General features: G+C 37.4%; 1 protein-coding gene across 2 annotated transcripts; it reads right to left on the bottom strand.

Annotated features, from left to right (window-relative positions):
• On the bottom strand, nt 1-26,905 carry LOC133637984 (SUZ domain-containing protein 1-like). 2 transcript variants are annotated; one of them, XM_062030535.1, is made up of 4 exons: nt 26,779-26,905; nt 23,520-23,569; nt 17,701-17,973; nt 1-1,122 (listed from the first exon to the last, which is right to left on the bottom strand). In XM_062030535.1, the coding sequence occupies exons 1-4, from the start codon at nt 26,824-26,826 to the stop codon at nt 969-971; spliced, it is 525 nt and encodes a 174-aa protein (XP_061886519.1). In that variant the 5' UTR covers nt 26,827-26,905; the 3' UTR covers nt 1-968. The 2 variants fall into 2 exon arrangements, with proteins under 2 accessions (XP_061886519.1, XP_061886530.1); XM_062030546.1 differs by having other exon boundaries at nt 26,713-26,831.
• Nucleotides 26,906-27,810: the final 905 nt, after the last annotated feature.

Raw genomic sequence — 27,810 nt, 5'->3', positions numbered from 1 at the left:
TTTTTTCTGCAAACATTTTATTATATCTTGTATTGAGTTGTCTGCTGCAAAGTCACTAGAAGTCTTGCAAGCTATATTTTATGTTGGAATTTTATTTCTGCATCTTGTTATTTCTCTTTTTATGGCTTGCTTTCTCTAAAAGGTACACCCAGAAAAAGGTGGGATGGTAAAAAACAAAACAAAAAAAACATCCACAATAATCCTTAAACCACTTCACTTCTTGTCCTTTCCTGGTTCCGGCAGCGGACAATTGCACGAAAAGTCACGTAAACATTTTCAGACAGCGGCGGCCATGTTGGCTCAGAGTTCATCCTAGGTCGCTGCGATGGCGTTTAGGAGATGAGAAGAAGAAAATCACTTTTTCGTGTGGAGAGCTAAAAGCGTTGCATACAAACAGACAATCAATCAAGTTTTAATGGGTAGACTTTTTGTTGTTTGGTTAAAAAATAATGCCGACATTGTCTTGTGTGTCGAAAAGCTGCTAAAAAGTGACCGTCGGTGACAGTGAAAATAAAACTAATGTAATAGTAACTTGGCTAAAGATAAAAATGCATGTTTTACGTATTAAAGTGGAGGGAGTGCTATTCCTGCGTCCAATCACGTCTTTGTTGTGTCCGATAGGTCAGTGGGAAACGCTGCCCCTAGTGTCTCGGAAGAGAACTGAAGCATGAAGCGGATTTAAGAGTGGTTCGTTCTGTTGGTTTATGAGTCGCTGTCAGGAGTTCATCTCAATAAAAATAACAGCATTCCTCGTAAAAGTCCCAAAAAGATTAAAAAGCACAAATAAAAAATAAAATAAAAAAAGTGATGTCTTGATTATTATTGCTGGGGGAGGTGTGGTTTTTTTATGGCCCCCCACTCCTCCTATTTGCTAGTCTTTGGTGGGCGGGGCGAAGAGGCGGAGTGAGGCGTTTCCTGTTAAAGGGTTGGCGGTCACAGTGAGTCAGGTTATTTCCTGCACTTTGCACTTATCTGTGCTGCCTGAAGCCTCGTGTGCCATCGGGACTGCTAGGTGGTCTCACGGTGTGCTTGTTGGCGCGCACGTCCTCGTCTGAAGTCGACATTGTGCTGCTGCTGCTGCTGCTGTTGTTGTTGTTGCTGTTGTTGTTGCTGCGAGCGGATCTGGAAGAAGAAAAGACCAGCGTATTTTTAACACTTGGAAGTTGTGGTTGCCGATACAATTCCGTGACAATGTTACTGTACTTTCCGGACTATAGAGCGCACCGGTATATAAGCTGCACATGCTAAATTTCAGAAGAAAAATATTTTTTTCCCAAGATAGTAGCAGCACCTGACTATGAACCGCAGATACAGTCGTGGTCAAAAGTTTACATACACTTGTGAAGGACATAATGTCATGGCTGTCTTGAGTTTCCAATCATTTGTATAACTCATTTTTTTGTGATAGGGTGATTGGAGCACATACTTGTTCGTCACAAATACATTCATGAAGTTTCTTTCTTTTATGAATTTATTATGGGTCTACTGAAAATGTGACCAAGTCTTTTGGGTCAAAAGTATACCTACAGCAATATTAATATTTGCTTACATGTCCCTTGGCAAGTTTCACTGCAATAAGGCGCTTTTGGTAGCCATCCACAAGCTTCTGGTTGGATTTTTGACCACTCCTCTTGACAAAATTGGTGCAGTTCAGCTAAATGTGTTGGTTTTCTGACATGGACTTGTTTCTTCAGCATTGTCCACACGTTTAAGTCAACAATTCTTGGCGATCATACACCAGCAGAGACTCGAACTGTTTAGTGCAGTAGGACAAAATCAATAAAAACTGAAACCAGACAGAGCGGTAGACGGCCAGCCACACACGACGGCGCCATCTTGGAAAAAATAAAATTGCTTTGAGGTCAGTAAGCATTATTATAACTATTATAGTTTTTAAGTTAACGCTTTATGGTTTTAATGTTATTAACATGTAATTAAGAAGTTGTTACATATGTTTATATGTAACAATTTTAATAACATTTTGATTTTGACTTAGACTTTTCAAAGTCTAAGTCAAAATCTCCCCAAACTAGTCCCAATCGTTTGCGCTGGTTTAAGCAGTTAAAATGGCTGTTTGTGCTGCTTTTCGATCAATCAAAGGTCACCCACCCCCTTGTTCTCCAAATTAAGCCAAAATACTGTAATTTGTTTGTGCTGCATTTGTGCGGCAAAAACTTTTGGTCTAACTATTATAGTTTTTAAGTTAACGTTGTTGTTGTTGTTGCAATATGTTATTAACATGTAATTCAGTTGTTGTTACATATAAACAAGTCCTTCTCCCCAAGCCAGTTCCAATCGTTTGTGCTGCGTTTGTGCAGTTGAAATGGTTGTTTGTGCTGCTTTCCATCCATCCATTTTCTACCGCTTGTCCCTTTCGGGGTCGAGCCTATCTCGGCTGCATTTGGGTGGTAGGCGGGGTACACCCTGCACAAGTCGCCACCTCATCGCAGGGCCAACACAGATAGACAACATTCACACTCACATTCACACACTAGGGCCAATTTAGTGTTGCCAATCAACCTATCCCCAGGTGCATGTCTTTGAGTTATCAAAGATTATTTTATAGGCCAATCAAAGTTTTGCAATGGGTGGGGGGCCAACTTCACACAGGTCCTTGCAAATGCAGAGGGATCTTGTGAAGCTTCTTTTATCAATAAAAAGGCCACAACTGTTCTCTGTGATGCGTCGCAACCAACAATATTTCTCATTTCACCAATAAAAAAAAGTTTCTAGGTAGCATGGCCACAGATAACTGCCATGCCATTGCTCCGATAAAGGCAGTCGTACTGAAGAATCACTCTGACAGATACCATGGGGAGTTTATATATTGTTATTTAAAGATAAACACTGACATTTATTATTGATATATTGTTATTTACAGATAAACACTGACATTTATTATTGATATATTATTTACAGATAAACACTGACATTCTTTATATTTTGTTATTTACAGATAAACACTGACATTTATTATTTATATAGTTATTTACAGATAAACACTGACATTTATTATTTACACATTGTTATTTACAGATAAACACTGACATTTATTATTGATATATTATTTACAGATAAACACTGACTTTTATCATTTATTCACAGATAAACACTGACATTCGTTTACATATAGTTATTTACAGATAGACATTTATTGTTTATATATAGTTATTTACAGATAAACACTGACATTTATTATTTGCATATTGTTATTTACAGATAAACACTGCCATTGATTTTTGATATACTATTTACAGATAAACAGACACTTATTATTTATATATAGTTATTTACAGAAACACTGACATTTATTGTTTATATATTGTTATATATAATTGTTTACAGATAAACACTGACATTTATTATAAGACGCACTGCCGATGAAGAAGCTTATCCGTCGGCGCGGACGCGGGCAATTTTTTTCCAGGATTTACGCCGATCCCAAATACAGATCAGCAGGTACCAGAACGTATGAAAAGTTGATTTTGCATAATTTTGCAAAACAAAACACCAGATATGTCTGACCTTATACACACACCATAATAATACTTGTATGTTTAATGCGCCGGCAATCCTTCAAGCGGTGCGGGTTCATAGCTTACCAAAGTCGTACTAAAACATTTTGATAAGATTTTTGAGCGCCGTGTGTAATGTTGTATATTTTCAATGGAACATTTAAAATGTTGGTGTTTACTTGAGACCCATCATAGTAGAGGCTACACTTATCTCTTATGTTTGACTGCCATCTACTGGTCACACTTATTACACCATGTACCAAATAAAATAGCTTCGAGGTGGGTGAGCTCAACCAAACTTATTCCTTACATTAGGCGCAGTTTTGAGAAAAAAAAAGATCTTCAGTGCGCCTTATAGTCCGGAAAATACAGTAGTTATTCACAGATAAACACTGACATTTTTTATTTATATATTGTTATTTACAGATAAACAATGACATTTATTGTTTATATAAAGTTATTTGCAGATAAACACTGACATTTATTATTTATATATAGTTATTTACAGATAAACACTGACATTATTTATACACTACCGTTCAAAAGTTTGGGGTCACATTGAAATGTCCTTATTTTTGAAGGAAAAGCACTGTACTTTTCAATGAAGATAACTTTAAACTAGTCTTAACTTTAAAGAAATACACTCTATACATTGCTAATGTGGTAAATGACTATTCTAGCTGCAAATGTCTGGTTTTTGTTGCAATATCTACATAGGTGTATAGAGGCCCATTTCCAGCAACTATCACTCCAGTGTTCTAATGGTACAATGTGTTTGCTCATTGGCTCAGAAGGTTAATTGATGATTAGAAAACCCTTGTGCAATCATGTTCACACATCTGAAAACAGTTTAGCTCGTTACAGAAGCTACAAAACTGACCTTCCTTTGAGCAGATTGAGTTTCTGGAGCATCACATTTGTGGGGTCAATTAAACGCTCAAAATGGCCAGAAAAAGAGAACTTTCATCTGAAACTCGACAGTCTATTCTTGTTCTTAGAAAAGAAGGCTATTCCACAAAATTGTTTGGGTGACCCCAAACTTTTGAACGGTAGTGTATATAGTTATTTACAGATAAACACTGACATTTATTATTTGCATATTGTTATTTACAGATAATCAGACATTTATCATTTATATATTGGTATTTACAGATAAACACTGACATTTATTATTGATATATTGTTATATACAGATAAACACTGACATGTATTATTTATATACAGTTATTTACAGATAAACACTGACATTATTATTTAGACAGTAATTTACAGATAAACACTGACATTTGTTATTTATATATTGTTCTTTATAGATAATGACATTTATTATTTATTAGAGATGTCTGATAAAATCGGCCTGCCGATATCGGCCGATAAATGCTTTAAAATGTAATATCGGAAATTATCGGTATCGGTTTCAAAAAGTAAAATTAATTAATTTTAAAAACGTCGCTGTACGGTAAAACACGGACGTAGGGAGAAGTACAGAGCAGTTGCGTCTCCCAGTCAGCAGCCCCTCTCCCCTCTCCCACACACAACACAGGAGTTGACGACTGCAGCATGAGAGGTTTACTGGCGACGCTTGATGACCTCATCAAACCGCCGCGAGCAGAGCATAACAACAACAAGAGTGTGTTTTTACCGGTGCTGTAGCCGTGGCTAACAAGCGAGCTCGCTCGATGACTGACTAACGACACCATGTCTATGGTTTAGGATTATTTTAAAGTGTCTCTGACGGATAAAAAACTGGCATTTTGCAATGACTGCAAAAAGTTGGTTATGCGAGGAGGAACCAAGACGTCTTCCTTTAGTACGAGCAATTTGATCCCTCTCCTCTTCAAGAATCATAAGGAGATACACGATGAATACATGCGGAAGATGGATGAAAAGCAAACACCGGGAAAAAGTAGTACCACACAGTTGTCGCTTAAAGACTCCGCCGAGAAAAAACAAAAATACAACAAAAAACACCCCAGGGCGAAAGCCCACGTTGTGGTCAGGGACAACGCATGCAGTTTGGCAAAAGCTACGGTGGAGTTTGGTGTGTCTAGTCTGCCCTGCATGGCGCACACTTTGCAGCTTGCAGTGAGCGGAGCTGCCCTGTCTCAACGCAGCATTTCAGAAGCTCTGACTGACTGCTAGACCACTTCAAGCACTCACCACTAGCTTGCAGCACATTTTTGTTACTCATACAAATACGTTAGAGCAGGGCAGATTGAGCCCAGTTTATAATTTCCTGTTATATAGTATACCAGGCAGTCTTGCACCAAAGGAGGACTATGTTATTGTTTACTTTATTACTCTAGTATACTCTGGACCAGGGGTCACCAACCTTTTTGAAACCAAGGGCTACTTCTTGGGTACTGATTAATGCGAAGGGCTACCAGTTAGATACACACTTAAATAAATTGCCAGAAATAGCCAATTTGCTCAATTTAGCTTTAACTCTGTTATTATTAATAATTAATGATATTTATCTTTGTGGAAACACTGATCATCTTAATGATTTCTCACAATAAATATATATAGAAACAGATAAATATCAATATGCAACACTTTATTTTTATATTTTCTCTAAGTGCACATTTTTCAAATTGAACATTTTCAAATGATCACTTCTAAGACAGTCTTGTGAAATCACAATATCCCATTTTAACTAGCTAGCCACTAACATTTTTTAACAAATCATGAATTACTTTGCACCATGTTTGTACAAATAATAACTCATGTAAAATACAAAAGTAAACTCTCAAATTTTTAAATCATGTCACACTTTGAACTGGACACCAAATCTGTTATCTGTTTCTTTGTCAGTGGGAAGCCTGGCATTGCATGCTGTTAACTGGTGTGTTGTACTCTGGTGTGTAACTTGACACTGCAACTCTGAGTGAGTCTTGCAAATGTGCATCAGTGAGGCGTGTTCTGTGTTTGTTCTTGATGAAGTTCATGTCAGAAAAGGCTGATTCACAAAGATAAGATTTTTCCTCATTGTTTGCGGAACCTTCTTAATCTTTTGGACATATTTTCACAGCAATCTGGCCTAAAGCTTAATTATGATAAATGTAAAATGTTAAGGATCGGAAATCTAAAGGGAACGTCCTTTCGAATGGAATGCAAAGTGCCTGTTTTGTGGACAGATGGACCAGTTAACATACTTGGTGTTGTTGTCCCAGAAAATCTGGAAGATCTAGGCTCAGTAAATTATGATAATCGACTAAGAAAGCTGGACAAAATTATGCAATTATGGAAAGGGAAATCCCTAACCTTGTATGGTAAAATGTCTATTGCCAACTCGTTAATTATTCCTCAATTTATTTATTTGTTTTTGTCATTACCAGCTCCATCAAAAAACTTTTTTAAGATTTATGAGCGGACGGTCTTCGATTTTGTCTGGAACGGCAAACCAGAAAAGATTAAAAGAAAGGTTTTTTACAAAGAGTATGAATATGGGGGCCTGAAACTTCTCAACCTTGAAGCTATGTGTCTGTCTTTAAAAGCATCAATTGTTCCAAAGATGTATTTAAACATTGAGTGGTACACAAATGTCCTGTTGGACAAAAAACATGTACTGTATCAAAATAAATTGTATCCTTTTTTACAAGTGATCCCCTCCCAGAGAGTCTGCTGGGAAACATGGCGGGGTTCATAAAGGAAACAATCCACTCATAGTGGTGTTTTCAATTTTATGTGCCAGAAAAAAGAGACGATATTTTGCAGCAGTTAATATGGATGAACTCTAATATTGTAATAGATGGAAAGCCTTTCTTTTGGAAAAATATGTTTGAAAGAGGAATCATTTTTGTCAATGATATTATCAATGAGAATGGTAAAATTATGAAGTATGATGAATTTAGAGCTATGTATGGTGATGCTTGCTCAAGCTTTTCATTTTATCAACTAACTGGAGTAATTGGGAAAAGATGGAAACAAATAATTAATTATGGAACTACTAAATTATTAGTTTGTAAACCTCTAATAAGAAATTCTAGTTGGCAAAAAGGAACTAAAATAAATAGAAAAATATATAATTTTTATTTAATAAAGAAATCTTTGAAGGCTGCCTCATACAACACAAATGGAAAATGGGAGGACTTTTTTGACTGCCCGTTGCCATGGGATGCCATATTCAAACTAATCTATAAAACTACTATCGATGTGCAAAATCGTTATTTTCAAATTAAAATTATTTATAACTTCTTACCCACAGGGAAAATGTTAAAATTATGGAATATGACAGAGTCAGATGATTGCCGATTTTGTTGTCAGGAGCCTGAATCACCCTGCATTTGTTTTGGTATTGTCATATTGTGTCTTTGTTTTGGGTGGAAGTTGAAAAAATGTGTTTAAGGATTGGTTTGTTTATGAAGCTTAATGTGGTTTCTGTTATTTTAGGAGAGTTCATTGACAATCATGATTTAGTCAATTTAATTATAGTACTCGGTAAAATGTTTATTTTTAAGGCCAAAAACAGATATTCACTTAGTATTACTTTCTTTAAAACATTTATTCAGTATTTTCTAACTTTAGAAAGTTACATGGTTGAAAACGATAATGATGCCAAAAAACATTTAAAAAAAGATGAGAAGTCCTCAAAGGCTTATTTTGAAAGTATAATTATGTTTATAGATTATATGATATCTGTTGTTGTGTTCCCTAATTTGAGTGACCTGGACATAATCTGGACTGTACATAAATGCTTATTTTGAAAATGTAATTTTGTTTATAAATTATATGCAATCTGTTGTGTTCCCTAATTTTTTTCTGTGTACATGAATGAAGGTGTGTGTTGCTGAGTCCGACTTGGACTTTATCTGGACTCTTGGATAAAAAAGAAAGTAAAACAATATAAAAATAATTACATAAAAAATAGTAATTAATGAAAATGTTAGTGGACCAGCAGCCTATACAATCATGTGTGCTTCAGGGACTGTGTCCCTTGCAGATGTGTTGTCTATGTTGTGGGAACCAGAATATTGGTAGCAGAAAGAAATAACCTCTTTTGTGTGAGTGGGTGTGGATGAGTGTGCATGGGGGAGGTTGTTTGGGTTGATGCACTAATTGAAAGTGTATCTTGTGTTTTTTCTATGTAGATTTAATTTTAAAAAATTAAAAAAAACAGGCCCGCGGGCGACTCATCTGGTCCTTACGGGCGACCTGGTGCCCGCGGGCACCGCGTTGGTGACCCCTGCTCTGGACTGAAGCTGTGTGCCTTCATTGTTTTTGTAGCTGTTGTTTTGAGGCATGTTTAAAAAATTTAAAAAATAATGCACTTTGTGAAAGTCAAAGTATAGTATTTCCCATAGTTGTAGTGAGTATCAGGATTATCTCAGGGAGAGCATGTCCCAAATTCCAAGCTGCTGTTTTGAGGCATGTTAAAAAAAATAATGTACTTTGTGACTTCAATAATCCATAACTTGAGTTGAAGTTGTTCTCTTATTTTGGAAAACATTGTTACATTGTTTAATGCATCCAGCGGGGCATCACAACAAAATTAGGCATAATAATGTGTTAATTCCATGACCGTATATATCGGTATCAGTTGATATCGGAATCTGTAATTAAGAGTTGGACAATATCAGAACATCGGATATCGGCAAAAAAAGCCATTATCGGACATCTCTATTATTTATATATTGTTATTTACATATACTGATATTTATTATTTATATATTGTTATTTACAACTGAAATGGACCAAAAGGAACGGCCTGATCGTCATGAATTCATTATTTGAGGAGAGGACGACTTTCTGACTGTTGGACATTGCGGACAAAAGCCTGACTTTTTATAAACAATTAGGTACACTTTATTTTATAAATCATATTTCGTTTTGTATATTATTGCTTTGTATTTCAATTATACTTTTTAGTAAATGAACTGTGACCTTAGAGCAGGGGTGGGCAATTAATTTTTACCGGGGGCCGCATGAGCAACCCGAGCACTGCTGGAGGGCCACACCGACAATATTTCAATTAAATTTTGCTCAAATTATTTTTGATATACCGTAAGATAGATAATAATAATATTTTCATTTAACCTAACTTATCTTTATACAAAAGCAGATGGCTTTTGATGGTTTTATTTTTAACACTTTCTTACACAACACTTCCTGATGTATATTACAATACAAAAATTTCAATTTCTGTCACTTCATCCTGCATCCTCTTTGTTGTGAACGTAGCACGCCTGTAAGGTGATTGGCGAAGAAGGAAGAAGCGTTGCTGTTGCGGAAATGAGGAGTGAGGATTGGTTTTCCTTTTGGAAAGAACAAGATAAGTTGAGCTGTGTTAGTATAGGTTGCTCAATAAAAGTTTAAAAAGAGCGTCAGACTTGGTGTGCACTTCTTCTGGACGCTACAATTGATGTCACAAGTGGGATGAAATGCCTCCCAGTTCGCCTTGCCATCAAACCTGGGAGTCTTCATTGAGGACGGAATTCCCCCCGTGGCAAGCAGCGTGGCTGCACCTGTAAACGCTCTCTCTCTCTCTCTGTCTCTCTCTCTGTCTCTCTCTCTTTGCGGCGAGCTCCTCACGTGGCACGTACCTCCCGATGACGTAGCACACAAACAGTGCAGTATGCGCAAAGTTTTACTTCTGACACCAATTGTAGCGTCCAGAAGAAGTGCACACGAAGTCTGACGCTCTTTTTAAACTTTTATTGAGCAAGCTATACTAACACAGCTCAACATATCTCGTTCCTTCCACACGCACGTCTCCTCACTTCTCATTTACGCAACTCAAGAAGACAACATCTACTTCAGCAGGTCGTTACACTATATTCTTTAAAGACAGCAACGTGTGTACCACAAATAAGCACTTGGCAGTCTATGTCTTTTTTTAAACACGCCATTCGTCATCAACTTTTCTCTTTTTAGCGTCTCGGGGATAACCGGGCATCACTTGTCGCTGTGCGCCTTCCCTCACAGGACATACGCACATATAACACTTTTCAAAATAAAAGCAGCACAGTTGTATTGCACGCACGACAAATATGTTTTTTTTAAATTTATTTTGTATTTGTGATTGCCGCTGCGCGCACGAGCATACGTCCGCACGGAAGTAATACAAATAACGCTTTTCAAAACAAAAGCAGCACCGTTGTATTGCACACTCGAAATAGATACTTTTTAAAATGTATTTTGTAATTTATAATTGGCCTCACGCGGGCCGGACAGGGACGTACAAAGGGCCGGATGCGGCCCGCGGGCCGCAGAATGCCCAGGTCTGCCTTAGAGTGTCTATTTACATGCTATCAGTGTAGAAATATAGTAAACCACTCCTCCATACGTCATCAGCCTGATTTGTATAAAAGACCTGAACTGTGAAATGTGGTGTAAACACAAACGACACACTGCTATAGGAACCTCTAGTTCCAGGAACCAAAGGCTCCAGGAACCAGAGGTACGGGGACGGCGTGGCGAAGTTGGTAGAGTGGCCGTGCCAGCAATCGGAGGGTTGCTGGTTACTGGGGTTCAATCCCCACCTTCTACCATCCTAGTCACGTCCGTTGTGTCCTTAGGCAAGACACTTCACCCTTGCTCCTGATGGGTGCTGGTTAGCGCCTTGCATGGCAGCTCCCGCCATCAGTGTGTGAATGTGTGTGTGAATGGGTGAATGTGGAAATACTGTCAAAGCGCTTTGAGTACCTTGAAGGTAGAAAAGCGCTATACAAGTATAACCCATTTATATTATAATTTATTTACCTGAACTTTTGGTGGAAAAGGGCCTATTGGTTTATCAGTCTGCTTGTCCTCTCAAGTGGTAGAGAGACAATGCAGGGCGATTATCTATTCTGTCCTCATTAACTAAGATCTACTGTACCTGTGTATACCCGCTACCTTTCTGCCCAGTGAAATGGTATTTTTAACAGCAGGGGGTATTGAAAAAATGCCTAGAGGTCTCTTCTTCTTCCATGCAATGCAGATATTTTCTATCTCGCTAAAGAAAATCTTGAACATAAGCTAAAGGATAGGTCAGTGTTTTTCAAAAGGCTTTTTGCCTGACTATTTTATTTAAATTTAAGGTATGTTACTAGATACCGTATGTTACCAAATAAAGTCCCTTGTGCAAATAACCGCCCATGTCCTAATAGCTGCCCGGGGTCTGACCCCATTTTGTGAATTAACCGCCTCTTCCTAATAACCGCCCATGTCCAAATAGCCGTCCATGGGCTGTTATTTGCATAATTTAGATTAAAATAAAATTTATTTCATTAAAGGCCTACTGAAATGAATTTTTTTTATTTAAACGGGGATAGCAGATCTATTCTATGTGTCATACTTGATCATTTCGCGATATTGCCATATTTTTGCTGAAAGGATTTAGTATAGAACAACGACGATAAAGATTGCAACTTTTGGTATCTGATAAAAAAAAGGCTTGCCCCTACCGGAAGTAGCGTGACGTAGTCAGTTGAACATATACGCAAAGTTCCCTATTGTTTACAATGATGGCCGCATGAAGTGAGAGAGATTCGGACCGAGAAAGCGACAATTTCCCCATTAATTTGAGCGAGGATGAAAGATTTGTGGATGAGTAAAGTGCAAGTGAAGGACTAGTGGGGAGTTGAAGCTATTCAGATAGGGAAGATGCTGTGAGAGGCGGGGGTGACCTGATATTCAGCTGGGAATGACTACAACAGTAAATAAACACAAGACATATATATACTCTATTAGCCACAACACAACCAGGCTTATATTTAATATGCCACAAATTAATCCTGCATAAAAACACCTGCGTGTTTGTTATGCTAGCTCCTAGCTCCTCTGCTAGCTCCTAGCTCCATAGAACACGCCAATACAATTCAAACACCTGATCAACACACACAATCACTCAGCCCAAAAGACCGTTTACCTAACCCAAGGTTCATAAAGCTTATATATTTTTAAAAAGTTACGTACGTGACGCGCACATACGGTCAAGTTATCGAATGTTTAGCAGCCAAGGCTGCATACTCACGGTACCTGATATTCAGCTAGGAATGACTACAACAGTAAATAAACACAAGACATATATTTACTCTATTAGCCACAACACAACCAGGCTTATATTTAATATGCCACAAATTAATCCTGCATAATAACACCTGCGTGTTTGTTATGCTAGCTCCTAGCTCCTCTGCTAGCTCCTAGCTCCATAGAACACGCCAATACAATTCAAACACTTGATCAACACACACAATCACTCAGCCCAAAAGACCGTTCACCTAACCCAAGTTTCATAAAGCTTATATATTTTTAAAAAGTTACGTACGTGACGCGCACTTACGGTACGGTACGTGTTATGCTAGCTCCTAGCTCCTCTGCTAGCTCCTAGCTCCATAGAACACGCCAATACAATTCAAACACATGATCAACACACACAATCACTCAGCCCAAAAGACCGTTCACCTAACCCAAGGTTCATAAAGCTTATATATTTTAAAAAAGTTACGTACATACGCAAAAAAAAGCCAAAGCTGCATACTCACAGTAGCACGTCTGCGTCTTTGTCATCCAAATCAAAGTAATCCTGGTAAGTGTCTGTGTTGTCCCAGTTCTCTACAGGCGTCTGTGTATCCAAATCAAAAGTCCTCCTGGTTAGAGTCTCTGTTATCCGAGTTCTTCCATCTTGACTGCATCTTTCGGGAATGTAAACAAAGAAGCGCCGGCTGTGTACTGTTGTGGCTGACTACGTTCGAAAAATACGTCCATTTCGCACCGACAACTTTCTTCTTTGCTTGCTCGGCTTCCTTCTCCATAATGCAATGAACATGATTGAAACAGATTCACGAACACAGATGTCCAGAATACTGTGGAATTATGAAATGAAAACAGAGCTTTTTCGTATCGGCTTCAATGTGGAAGGCATACCCGTGTTCGTCGGGCTACGTCACACGCATACGTCATCCGCAGAGGCGTTTCGAACCGGAAGTTTAGCGGCAAATTTAAAATGTCACTTTATAAGTTAACCCGGCCGTATTGGCATGTGTTATAATGTTAAGATTTCATCATTGATATATAAACTATCAGACTGCGTGGTCGGTAGTAGTGGGTTTCAGTAGGCCTTTAAACCCAATTTATAAGCTAAAAGGAAAAGCAAAGGTGCAGTAATTACGGTAACAGCAGACGTTACGTGGGGATTCTGGGCAATCAACATATTGCAATGGGTCACCGCATATAGCGTAACACACACTCAACGACAACAACAAACCCACGAGGAAAAGTTTCAACATGGCAAGCAACAGTAGCAGTGAGTTGAATGAACAGGATATCGGTATACCACAACTGATGGACGGGAATACTTTAAGGGGGAAGAAGAAAATAAAGTTTGACTTAAAGTTCAAGCTAGCGGTTGTGAAGTATGCGGAGCAGAATTCTGGTTTGACAGCGGCCAGGCAGTTTAACGTTGACCCAAAATGTGTACGAGAATGGAAACAGAAAAAGGGAGAACTACTATCTCAGTCGGCAATCGATGGAAAATGGGCTCGCTTATCTGGTGGAGCTAGGAAGAAAGTGAGCGACAAGCATGATGCTAATTTGTGTCAGTGGATACATCACGTATGCTGCTTTATTTAAAACTTGAAGTACTGTAGCCTTTATTTTATTTAAGTGACAGTATTATTGTTCAGTTTTGATGGTGGGTTTTATACTTGAGTACTTGGTAACATCATTTTATTTTTCCCGGTAGGCTGCTTTATTTAAAAAGTTTATTTATTTTTAGTATTGGTATTCTATTTGACAATTGTTGCACTACTGCCATGTTGAGGCCTTGTTGATCTCTTGTCTTTTGATAGCCTACTTCATGTTGATCTCTTGTTTTTTTGTTTGTATGTTTACAATAGCTTTTACATTTAAAGTTTTTTTACGAAAAAAAAATACTGGACAGTAACCATTGTAACCAAATAATGGCCTGGTGCAAAAATAAATCAAAGCCTTGTGCAAATAACCGCTGACCCCATTTTGTGAAATAAACGCCCGGGCTACTATTTGGTAATATACGGTACTCGTTTCAAAAGGCTGCTTTTATTTTCCTAGCACATTTAAACCGACTTACCTTGATCTTTGTTTGCACTTTAAAAGGATTCCCTATTGTTACAATTGTGCTTGTTCCTTCTTAACTTGATCAGTGTTTTGTGTTGTCATGATTCGTAAATGTAACAATAAATTACCTGGTAAATGTCAGTATTTTCTCGCTATTATTATCACAAACACTATACCGTGAGCCTTTTCACAATATCGTAATAAATATCGTAGTGTGAGATCAATATCGAAATCCTACCGTATCCTGAGATTTTGATATTTTTACATCCCTAGTAATCAGAGGTGGGTAGTAACGCGCTACATTTACTCCGTTACATCTACTTGAGTAACTTTTGGGATAAATTGTACTTCTAAGAGTAGTTTTAATGCAACATACTTTTACTTGAGTATATTTATAGAGAAGAAATGCTACTTTTACTCCACTCCATTTATCTACATTCAGCTCGCTACTGATTTTTATCGATCTGTTAATGCACACTTTGTTTTGGTTTGGTTTGTCAGACAGACCATCAAAGTAGGATCTATGCATGCCTGCATTTCACCAATCAGATGCAGTCACTGGTGACGTTTGACTCCGTTTCACCAATCAGATGCAGTCACTGGTGACGTAGGACCAATCAAACAGAGCCAGGTGGTCACATGACCGTCACACGTGGACCCCGACTTAAACAAGTGGAAAAACTTATTCGGGTGTTACCATTTAGTGGTCAATTGTATGGACTATGTACTGTACTGTGCAATCTACTAATAAAAGTTTCAATCAATCAATCAAAAGTGTGAAGGAAAAAATACACTTTTTTTATTTCAACCGTACCTCTCTCAAAAGCCTAAAGACTGACCGCATAGTTCCTGTCTTCACAATAAAAGTGCCGCTCCATCGCGCCTGCGCTAACAAAATAAGAGTCTCCGAAAGCCAGCGCAAACAAGCTAGCAAGCTACGGAGTTTGCCGCCAATGTATTTCTTGTAAAGTGTATAAAAACGAATATGGAAGCTGGACAAATAAGATGCCAAAAACCAACCACTTTCATGTGGTATTAGACAGAAAGGAGGAACTTTTTTTATCCTCCATTTGAAAACGTGGACGTTATCAGCACTACTGTCTGATTCCAATCAATGCAAGTCATCAGAATCAGGTAATACACCAACTTATATTCTTGTCTTCATGAAAGAAAGGAATCTATATGTTAAACATGCATGTATATTCATTAAAACACCTTTAACATGTGAACAAAAACGGCAAAATAAATAAATAAAAATGATATACTGTATATATAAATGTATGTATATACACACACACACACACACATATATATATATATATATATATATATATATATATATATATATATATATATATATATATATATATATATATATATATATATATATATACACACACTACCGTTCAAAAGTTTGGGGTCACATTGAAATGTCATTATTTTTTAAGGAAAAGCACTGTACTTTTCAATGAAGATAACTTTAAACTAGTCTTAACTTTAAAGAAATACACTCTATACATTGCTAATGTGGTAAATGACTATTCTAGCTGCAAATGTCTGGTTTTTGGTGCAATATCTACATAGGTGTATAGAGGCCCATTTCCAGAAACTATCACTCCAGTGTTCTAATGGTACAATGTGTTTCCTCATTGGCTCAGAAGGCTAATTGATGATTAGAAAACCCTTGTGCAATCATGTTCACACATCTGAAAACAGTTTAGCTCGTTACAGAAGCTACAAAACTGACCTTCGTTTGAGCAGATTGAGTTTCTGGAGCATCACATTTGTGGGGTCAATTAAACGCTCAAAATGGCCAGAAAAAGAGAACTTTCATCTGAAACTCGACAGTTATGTGACCCCAAACTTTTGAACGGTAGTGTATGTATGTATGTATGTATGTGTATATATATATATATATATATATATATATATATATATATATATATATATATATATATATATATATATATATATATATATATATATATATATATATATATATATATATGTGATGTGTGTGTGTATGTATATGTATATATGAGGTAGATCACCTCGACTTGGTCATTTATTAAGTAATTGATTAACGTTGAAAAACTTATTGGGGTGCTACCATTTATTGGTCAATTGTACGGAATATGTACTGTACTGTGCAATCTACTAATACAAGTTTCAATCAATCAATCAATGAATGCCTACTGAGCCTCTGGGGCTGTTAAGTTATTGTGGCTCAATTTGCCTTAATTTTTTTTTATTTTAATGTATTATTATTTAATATATATTATTGTTTTAGTTGCTTAAGAGATATTCCTTGATCTGAATTTGCTCATTGCTATTTTTATGTTTTTGTGCATTATTTGTTGCCGTCATCATTAAACGAACAGGTTACTCAGTACTTGAGTAGTTTTTTCACCACATACTTTTTACTTTTACTCAAGTAAATATTTGGGTGACTACTCCTTACTTTTACTTGAGTAATAAATCTCTAAAGTAACAGTACTCTTACTTGAGTACAATTTCTGGCTACTCTACCCACCTCTGCTAGGAATCAAGCGAGCGTCGTTAGCATGAGCTAATATGCTAACATGTTTACGAGTGTCTGTGTTAGTATTAACTTAGAACGGCATTTTTTTGTATTGTTTCAGTTTCACAATTTCCTCAGTGAATTCACCAAAACGTCACCGTGGAGTTATTGAGTCTGTTTAGCTGATTGGAGAGCTAGTGGGTCCATGACGATGATTTCTGCTTTGTTTGATAGACCGTTTTACTACCGTGTTACAGACACCTTTTGGAAACAATTAAAGTATGTGAATAAACATTTACAGAATATTTCTGTGTAAATAACTCATTTCACAACATATATATCTGCGGTTTATAGTCCGGTGCGGCTAATCTATGGACATATTTTTTTACTTCTAAAATTTTGTAGGTGTATCTTATATACCAGTGCGCTCTACAGTCTGGAAAATACGGTACATTCAATGATAGCTAACAGTCACTAAGCTTTGATAAATCGCTATTAGCTAACAACACACAAAGCTATTGTGTGTATAAAAGAACACTTGCAACACTTAAATTTTGCAAAGTCTCATTCATAAATCCTGTATGGCGACAGGTTGACCCTGGAACAGATCATTGGTGTCTCCAGGTGTAAAGAGAGCACCTTTACCTGTCTGTGCTGTTCTTGTCCTGAGCGGTTTCTTCCGGGCAGGCGCTCCCTAAAATCCTCTTCCTGGCCTCTGCGTACTCAGCCTCCCGCTGAGCCAAGGACTTGACCTGCGGCGTGGGTCGGTTGTGACTCAGAGACGAGGCCAGCGAGCCGTTGTTGGTCGGCCGTTTCAAGATGCGGATCTGAGGCGGCGGCGCTGAGGGCAGAGCATCGTCCTGGATGACCATGGCCATGCTCAGTGGGGAGCGGGGACAAAGATGGTTACTGGACTCTCTGAAAACCGCACAGTCGCAAAAGTTATGTACTGAACAACTAGTGATGTTTATTATCTCTCCTCTGCCTGCAGGCCACCACAATGTAACCCACTGGGCGTCTTTTGTGTCATGTTTTTTCTAGAAGCGAGCGAGTGTAACTCAGCAGTTTATTCAAGCCTTCGACAAACAATATTTTTTGTTTTTTCCAAATTGAGGCTACAATATTTCTCTGTAATTTTATTATTACACAAAATTAATCATACATGTGTTATGCACACAAATATATTATCAAATAATGAATATGCTGGAAAAAGAACATTTCAAAACACAATATAGCACCACATTACAGTGGTGCAGTTTTTCCATAGATTTAGTTTTAGCTGAAAATATGTTTTGGTTTTCATAAATTGTCTTGTTTTTAATGCAAATAAACATATAGATGATTCAATCCCTACTTTGTATTTGTATTATATATATATATATATATATATATATATATATATATATATATATATATATATATATATATATATATATATATATATATATATATATATATATATATATATATATATATATATATATATATATATATATATATATTTCGCATATACATATATGGGGAAAAAAACGTGAGCATGCTTCTAAGATGGTTTCAAGTATCAAAATTCATGATATTTAGGTTTAAACAAATACAATTAGCTAAAATACAAGCATTAAACGTTATCATGATGACATACAGTGCATCCGGAAAGTGTTCACAGCGCTTCACTTTTTCCACATTTTGTTATGTTACAGCCTTTTTCTGAACTGGAATACATTCATTTTTGTCCTCAACATTCTACACACAATACCCCATAATGACAATGTGAAAAGTTGTTTTGTATTACTTTATCAAATTTATTAAAACACGTGTTTTGCCCCTAAGAGGCAGTTCTATATTAGTACACCATGTCTGGTATATATTTGTATTTTTATACAGGTAAAATAGCTAAAATGTCAAAATGCAAATAGTTCCCATGCTGGCACCCAGTAAGATAGCCTGTCCTGAATGTACTGATATAAATAGGATGATAATATAGTAAAATGTTTTGCTAATAAGAGCAACAAATGCTGTGATTTGTGACTGAGACTTAAGTCTGCAGAGTAGTGTTGTCCTGATACCAATATTTTGGTACCAGTACCACAATGTATTTCGATACTTTTCTAAATAAAGGGGGCCACAAACAATTGCATTAATGGCTTTATTTTAACAAAAAATATTTCGGTACATTAAACATATGTTTATTATTGCAATTTTGTCCTTAAATAAAATGGTGAACATACAAGACAACTTGTCTTTTAGTAGTAAGTAAACAAACAAAGACTCCTAATTAGTCTGCTGACGTATGCAGTAACATACTGTGTCATTTATCTACCTATTATTTTGTCAAAATTATTAAGGACAAGTGGTAGAAACTGAATTATTAATCTACTTGTTCATTTACTGTTAATATCTACTTACTTTCTCTTTTAACATGTTCTATTTACACTTCTGTTAACATGTAATAATCACTGATTTTTCAGTTGTTTGGATGCTTCACATTAGTCTTGGATGATACCAAAAATTTAGGTATCAAGCTGATACCAAGGAGTTACAGGATCATATATTGGTCATATTTAAAGTCCTCATGTGTCCAGGGACGTATTTCCTGAGTTTATAAACATCATATAAATTTTTAAAAAAACCTGAATCATAGTAGTATCGACTAGATACGCTCCTGTACTTGGTATCATTAAAGTGGACGTCAGGTGTAGATCCACCAATGGCGTTTGTTTACATTCAGAAACGGCATCATTAGTGGTCACGCCGGTGAGCTACGGTGTGTAGTGAAGCATGTTTAGCTATTCCTCATCCTGCAGGGATGATACTTGTAAGTAACTTGCTTTATTTGTCGCCATGGAGGCCAGGATTAGTGATTTAGAAGTAGCTAAAACACTGCCAACTGCGGCTGGACTATAGCCGCTAACTAACCATGTCTTAAAGCACCTCTTCCTGAGGGATTTTCAGTGTTATAGCTTCACCTTTATCGTTAGTTTTTAAGCCAAAATGCATCCGTTCTCCCTTTCCTGTCTACACGCAGTCTGCTTGTAAGTACTCTGTGATTGTGCGCCGGCGAACACGCTCCACTGCTCGTAAACCAGCAATGTCACGACGTGATGACGACGGAGGGGCGGGGGTTTGGGGGACCGGTACTTTTTAGAGGCGGTATAGTACTGAATATGATTCATTAGTATCGCGGTACTATACCAATACCAGTATGCCGTACAACCCTACTGCAGAGTCGTGACGTGTTGTGCCCCAAAGATTACCAGCACATGTCTGGGATTGCATCAGTCGTCATGTGAGCATGCAAACCTTGCAGGTGCCAGAACTTTGATAAATGAGGTTGGAAATATGGAGGTTAATTTGTGTCTTTATTACAAAAGCTTTTTTTAAACACTGTATTGTATTGCGTTTGAATTTTGGAATTTTTTTTTAGCATGAAATAATACTAAAATTACATTGAAAAAAATGTGTTAACAAAATGCGTGTTTCAAAATTTAGTGTACTAAAATTTAGAATATGAAAAAATCAGTGTCAAAAAATTCAGTGTATAAAAATTCATTGATCAAAAATTCAGTGTAGAAAAATTTGCTGCTTCAAAAAGCAAGACTCACTTCCGGTAAATTAAGACTAAAGCAATCAATCCCGTCTCAGAACCAGCCAATAAGATGTCAAGTTTGAAGCCACGTGACAAGGGTCTTGCAAAACAGCCTAAAAAAGGCAGTTAACTGGGTTACCTGGGCATAACACAACATAAACATTTCAATGCGGCCCCCTGAATATTTTTAAACCATAGAAATTATTCCAAGGGTTAGAATCTGCACTTTCAAGTGACATACGGGTTACTACGGTAACCGTAGGAAGCTCTGCTTTACGCAGAGTCTGCGAGGCTTGTTTTGACAGCAACAAGCCTGATAGCGAGTGTCAGCCAGGCAGATTTCTACAACAAAGAGCGAGTGTCAGACAGGCAGATTTCTACAACAAAGTTCTGCCGAACAGTGTATTATATCCAATATGTGGATGTTTTTTTACCCTTTGCGTTTATGTTTTGCCGTGTTCGTTGCATCTTTGTTGTTCTAGCTCGACTATAAAAGATGCCGATCAAGGAGGTGGTCTGGGACGTAGAAACCGCCACTGTTTAACGTGTTCATAAAAAGGGGTCAAAGCACGTACAGCAGATTACATGGCCTGGAGCATGTAGTGCTGCGTTGCCTGCCTCTTCGTAACACCCGTGTCACGTGACTTCAAACTTGACACCTCATTGGCTGCCTCTGAGACAGGATCGATTGCTTCAGTCTTAAGTTACCGGAAGTGGGTGTTGGGTAACAATTTTTTTTTCAAGGAAATTGTCAGCATAATTCGATGAATAAAAATTCAGTTCACAAAAATCAAACGTAAAAAATTTACCTCACATAAATTGTGTAAGGAAAAAAGAAGAAGAAGCTTTTGTTAAAAAAAGACAAATTAACCTCCATAAACGACTGAATCCAAGAAAAGTATGCAGATCTGTAAATAACACTAATCCTTGACCTTGAAGGCCTGAGGGAGAAACTTGTACCAAAATTACAAGATTTCAAACCAACACAAATCTATAAAAAATCTTTGTGTGATTTTTTTTAATCAAAGATGACTTTTATTTCACATATTAAAAATACTACAAAAATAGTTTTTTTAATCTTTTTTTTTTGTTAATGTTACCTCTCTATCTGGCTGTTAACTATCGCCACCCTGGGCCCTATTTGGACTTCATTAGCAAATGTTCAGTTTGTTGCTGATCTAGTGACGCACGCAGATAATATAATTATAATGGAGGATTTTAAAATCCATATGAATACCCCGTCAGACCCTATGTGCGTGGCGCTCTAGACTATAATGATCATGAAGAAATAATATATTTATTTATATACATTTTGCATTGTTATGTGCGTGTAAAACTACTATTATTCTGTAAAAAGTGTTAACAGTTTTAAGTCTCCATGACGATTACTTCTGTTTTGTTAGATCGACCATTTTACTGTCGTGTTATAGACACCGTTTGGAAACAATAAAAGGTATGTAAATAAACATTTACATAATCTTTTTGTGTAAATAACTCATTTCACAATGTATACAACTGCGGGTTAGAGTCCGGTGCAACTAATATGTTGAAAAATACTTGAGCCTAGGGCTGGGCGATATATCGAATATACTTGATATATCGAGGGTTTGTCTCTGTGCGATATAGAAAATGACTATATCGTGATCTCACGCAGTTGCTTTTAGCTGCGGGCATTACACTACAGGCTCGTCTCACTCTTTCCTGTCTCTCCTTCTCACAGAGACGTAAAACAAGCGCACCTTCTTACATACGTCACATACGCGTATGTGACGTATGTTATGATATGTGTATCATATGTTATGATACGCATAAGCGCATGCAACGTCATACGCTCTCGCGTAGCAGAGAGGTAGCGACATGGTAACGCTAGCTGTGATGCTAGCGGAGAGGTGTGAGTGGTAATACGAAAGAAAGAAAGTGCGAATCTGGTAACAAATGAAGGAAGAAGAATTAATTCCCAAGAAAAACAGCAGGGGGTCCATCGTCTGGCGGTGGCTTGGCTTCAAACGGGAATGTTAAACAGACAACTGTAATATGTCAAGTATGCGGCAAAAGCGTTGCTACAAAAAGTATCAGCTCTACTAATGTAGCATAATTTCAAAAGTCACCCGCTAGAGAATGAAGAGTGCTTCAAACTCTGCATGTCAACATCTCCGGCCGGTGCCACACCAACAAAATGCCCAAGCAACCATTTCCAGATCAACACCGTATGAAACAAATAGTCTAAAACAGAAGGAGATAACGTCCGCAGTAACCTACCACATAGCGAAGAACATACACTATTTGATTTCCTATTATGCAGCTCATTTTTATTTGACAGGTATGGAAATATCTTGTGTGTCATCATGCACAAAAGTGCACTTTATTTGTTTTAAGATATTGTAGTGGCGTTCTGTACAAAAAGTGCACTTTAATTTAGTGTTGTTTTGATATGTCATCTTAGTGACATCATGCACAAAAGTGCACTAATAGCTTGTTTTAAAATGTCTCTGACAATCTTGCACTTTCTGTTTTGAAATGACCTGAATGTTTGTGCCACTGCTTAATAACTGTTTAATAAATACAGTTTTGGTAAATTGACTTAGTTGTGATTTCCCTCTCTGCATGAAAGTTTAAAATGAGCATATATTAATGAAGTATGAACAAGCATGTTTTAATGTAGACTCATAGAATCATCATACAGGTGTGATTATATGCATCAAGTGTTAATTCAAGGCTAAGGCAAAATATCGAGATATATATCGTGTATCGTGATGTGGCCTAAAAATATTGAGATATTAATAAAAGGCCATATCGCCCAGCCCTAGCGCAGCATTTGAAAGTACACTTTTCAAAATACAGCATTTTACTTTCAGACCTTTAATAAACCAAAAGTCCTTACTTTTCTCTCTGGCTGATCCTTAGCTTCTCCGCTAACCGCTTTTCCATTTCCTGGCGAGGGAGAGAGAAGTGCAAACATGAATGAATGTAAACGAATGATTTAATGGGGAGAAAGAATTAAAAGTTGTCCAGACGTAATGAGCAAGTCTTGCAGCGGATGGAAAGCAGGGTTGAGTTACGTGCTATTTTTAAACGCTTACATGGTGAGAGCAGCTGTCAAGTCACCACAAGTCTTTGCTATCTAACGTCCGTCACGCTACATAAAAAAATCAACCTGAAACAAACAAATTACATGTAACATCAGTGGGTTCCACAGACATCTTATAAGTAGACGCAGCATCGACCGCTACTGCCTACTGGCGTTGACGCTGCCATCTTGGAGTGGTGATCCGTTCCACTCAGTGCAATTCATTTGGCAGGAGCATTGAACTGTCAGCGCATTTAATTCATTTTACCTCACTGAATACCACTCATTTTCACGCGTTTTTTTGTCATACGTGTAGCTATGATAAAGGACACATGTTTTGGCATGTTTTATTATTCATAGTTTGTAATAGAATATTCTTATATGCTATAAATGACCAGACGTCCGAGATCAAAACTGGGAATATAATCCCAGAGAAGGGGGAAAAACGGTCAGCTATTTTTAAGTTCAAGAAACAATATGATTAGGTTATATATACATGCGTATATCCTACATAAACAATGTATGAATACATTAGATATCTATATATCTTAGGGACCTATAGACTGTATCTCTGTTGCTGCAGCAGCAGAGAGTTTACTCTGTCTTGACACTTTGTATTGATATTTTGTATTACATTCTTCCCTTAAAAGATAATGTTTACAGTGATTGTTTAATATGTATTTTTTATGTATGTCGCTTTGGATAAAAGCGTCTGCCAAATACTTAAACATAAACATATATAAACACCTGAAAGTCTTTATATCAGCTGAAACCACCAATCTGTTTCACTGGATTCAGAATAAAACCAAATTCTGTCTTACCCAACAATGTTAGTATTTTAATATTGTTATTGAAGACTTATTCCTGGTTACATTTATACTGTTAAGAAAGTATTGTCTTATACTTTGCCTAAAATGAGAATGCATCATAATCAGTGGCAACTGGTGAATTTTGTTTTAGGTGGGGCTGAAAGTTTGCAAACCAAACCCCTGTAGGGGGGTGTCACGCCAATTTTCTTCCCATTTCAAAAACCTTCCTATCCCCCATTTACTTCCGGGGTCATTTCCTCTTACGTCATTTCCTCTTACGTCATTGACAGCAATCGATAGAATCCAAATCTCCTGAAAATGGTGGTGTCACTGAGATAGAATCCAAATCTCCTGAAAATGGTGGTGTCACTGAATGATATTTGTCTTTATCTTTCCCAGGGGACTTATGTCAAACACCAGCAGGCTTCGAAACATTTCAAGCGGAGTGTTAGGGCCGCTGCTGGGAACTTCTGTCTTCGTGGTAACGTGCAAAAAATATTAATTAATATATAATACTGTTAAATGTCTGTACTTTAAATCAACATTATTGTTGAAACCATTTCACTAATATTAATTAATATATAATAATGTTAAATGTCATCTGACTTCACTGAGGTACATATGTGCACATAAATGTCATTTTAATTTAGTTCACTTACACAGAGAACTAAAAAAAACTGAAACTGAAAAACGAATAAATTTAGTTTTAATAAAGTTTGATAATGTTGATTGATAATGAATAAACTTATTGTACACTGCTATTCATTTCCACATATGTCCATGAGTCAAATGTGCAGTCAGGAATATCCTCAAGTTAATTTGTCCGATAAATACAGACGTTTTGTTAACGCTATATTATAAAAAATAAAAAAAACCAGCGACGGGCAGTCAAAGCCGAAGTGCTATCGATCGCTGTCAATGACGTAAGAGGAAATGACGTAAGTAAGAGGAAATGACGTAAGAGGAAATGACCCCGGAAGTAAATAGGGGATAGGAAGGTTTTTGTAATGGGAAGAAAATTGGCGTGACAGGGGTCATCCTCCCCCAGAAGATTTCTTTGTGATTTTCACATACAAATGAAACATTCTGGTGCATTTGACAACATAATGAAGACAAAATATAACATTTCATAGGTTTGCAGAGAACTATATACAGTATGCACACTGAAGGCATGATGCCACCATAGGTTTCAACTTTATGTTATTCAAGTATGACATTTTTAAATGTAATTAATTTCATTGACAAGTAATTCTATTATGGTCACACTCTTGTTTGCTAGCAGCTACGATTTCAGTACTATTGAAGATCTTTGCTCCTTCTCAACTCAGTGGTAATATTATTTTCACAAAATACAACCAATAGTACGTTAATGTTAAATCTTACTTGCGAAAAGTAATCCCGATTCCTATTTTCAACAGTCGGCTCATTTGAGCAGGAAAACGCTGAACACCATCTTCGTTTTCTACCTGTCAACTGTCAGTTTAGGCTGCTCATCACCACTTCAAGATGGCGGCCCAATTTCTCGCGTCACAGCAGCCAATGCTGCGTCTACTTATAAGACGTCTATGGTGGGTTCTACTGCTACTTCCGGCTTTTAACAGGGTCGCGTCGATGACGTCATCAACTAGCACGCAGCTGTAGCCTTAAAACTCTATTGAATGGGGAGAAAGTGTCGTTAAATAGACATTTCTGCAACTCAGGGGTGTGATAAGGCTGTTCCCCGACACTGTTCAACAAGACAGACGCTCATTCATTGACTTGAAGAAAAGTTGGAATAAAAAATGAGCTAAACGGCCAACTACAGATTCGGAGTAAAAGTTGTGTTCGTGTGCTTTATCGCGATGAATTAAACAAAGAAGATATTTAGACACGCCTTGCCAAATAGCGAGCCGATGTTTAGAAGCCTTTTGCCAAATAGTGAGCCGGCGTTTGTCCCGTTCTGTCGCGTTAGCTTTAGCAACATTAGCTTAAGCGAAGCTAAAAAAAACTTTGTGGCCACCTACGTAGCTTCACGTCATAAATGCCGGCGCCGTTACCACTCGGCGATAAGTTTGACTTAAGCGAGTGTGGGGAGTTACAAATAGCTGGCACGCGGCTTGTCGTCGAGTTCACTCTCCGTCTGACGTTAGCATTAGCATGTTAGCATGAGCCGCATTGTTGCCCAACAGGACTTGGGAGCACAATTAAGTATTTCTTACTCGAGCGTGTTAGCAAACTGACGAAGACAATGATGTTGAGGCGTAGTGTTTAGGGTAGTTTTTTACCCCGTTTTCAGCAGCTTCCTCCCAACTTTCCGCCACCTCCTCATCCATGTTTCATGTTTCTGGAGACACGCTGCTGTTCTCTTGACTCCTCCCACCGCCTCACAGTGACGTCATTGTGACGGCTTCCCCCAAGGCGTGAGACGCCCCCACGAACACGCGCACACACACACACACACACACTCTTGTATTTGTGACCTTCTTGAGACCTCACACGCACACACACTTTTATTTGTGACCTTCTTGAGAACTCACACGCACGCACGCACACACTCACACACACACACTCTTGTATTTGTGACCTTCTTGAGACCTCACATGCACATGCGCACACACACACTCTTGTATTTGTGACATTCCTGAGACCTGCGAAAAATGCCTCCCTCTTTAGGACCACCCTTTCTAGATATATAAAGATGGGTATTTACAACATTAAAGATAGGCTCCAGCGACCCCCGCAATCCTAAAAAGGGACAAGCAGTAGAAAATGGATGGATGGATAATATATACATACTATGCAAATATAAAAAAGATAAGCTTTTATTTATTTTTTGGTTTGTAATTGGTTTTTAATCTTCATTATTTACTTTGTTATTACAGTATGTCTCTATATACATATTTATTTTATTTTTTTAATTAATTTTGGTCAAAGGGGGCACATTTCAATTTCTTACACACACTTGTTATTTCATATGTTGACCAGAGGGGGAGCACTTTTAAAACCGACACACAGTCAATTTGATAAATCCCTCCTTTTTGGGACCACCCTTATTTTGATAGATTTCACCACCAGGGGTGCAAATGAGACAATCTCTATTAGATGCAATGGTTTTGCGTAATGGGACCATGACTTATGTCCTAACTTGTTCACACCTCCTCATATGGAAGCTACTTTTCCATGTTGATGTCTCAAGAAGGGTAGAGATACAAGAACACACACACACACGCACACACTCTTGTATTTATGACCTTCTTGAGACCTGCGAAAAATGCCTCCCTCTTTAGGACCACCCTTTCTAGATATATAAAGAGTTG

Source organism: Entelurus aequoreus, linkage group LG01, assembly GCF_033978785.1.
Source record: "Entelurus aequoreus isolate RoL-2023_Sb linkage group LG01, RoL_Eaeq_v1.1, whole genome shotgun sequence".
NCBI classification, from domain to species: Eukaryota; Metazoa; Chordata; class Actinopteri; order Syngnathiformes; family Syngnathidae; genus Entelurus; species Entelurus aequoreus.
This window is presented reverse-complemented; position numbering and strand designations above follow the sequence as displayed.

Excerpts from the sequence above, each read along its gene's own strand:
- LOC133637984 (XM_062030535.1), bottom strand. The coding sequence starts at position 26,826 with ATGGATGAGGAGGTGGCGGAAAGTTGGGAGGAAGCTGCTGAAAACGGG. Across the intron at positions 23,570-26,778 it reads AGGAAGCTGCTGAAAACGGG|GAAATGGAAAAGCGGTTAGC; the intron begins GTAAAAAACTAC and ends CTCCCTCGCCAG. Across the intron at positions 17,974-23,519 it reads AGGATCAGCCAGAGAGAAAA|AGAGTCCAGTAACCATCTTT; the intron begins GTAAGGACTTTT and ends TGCGGTTTTCAG.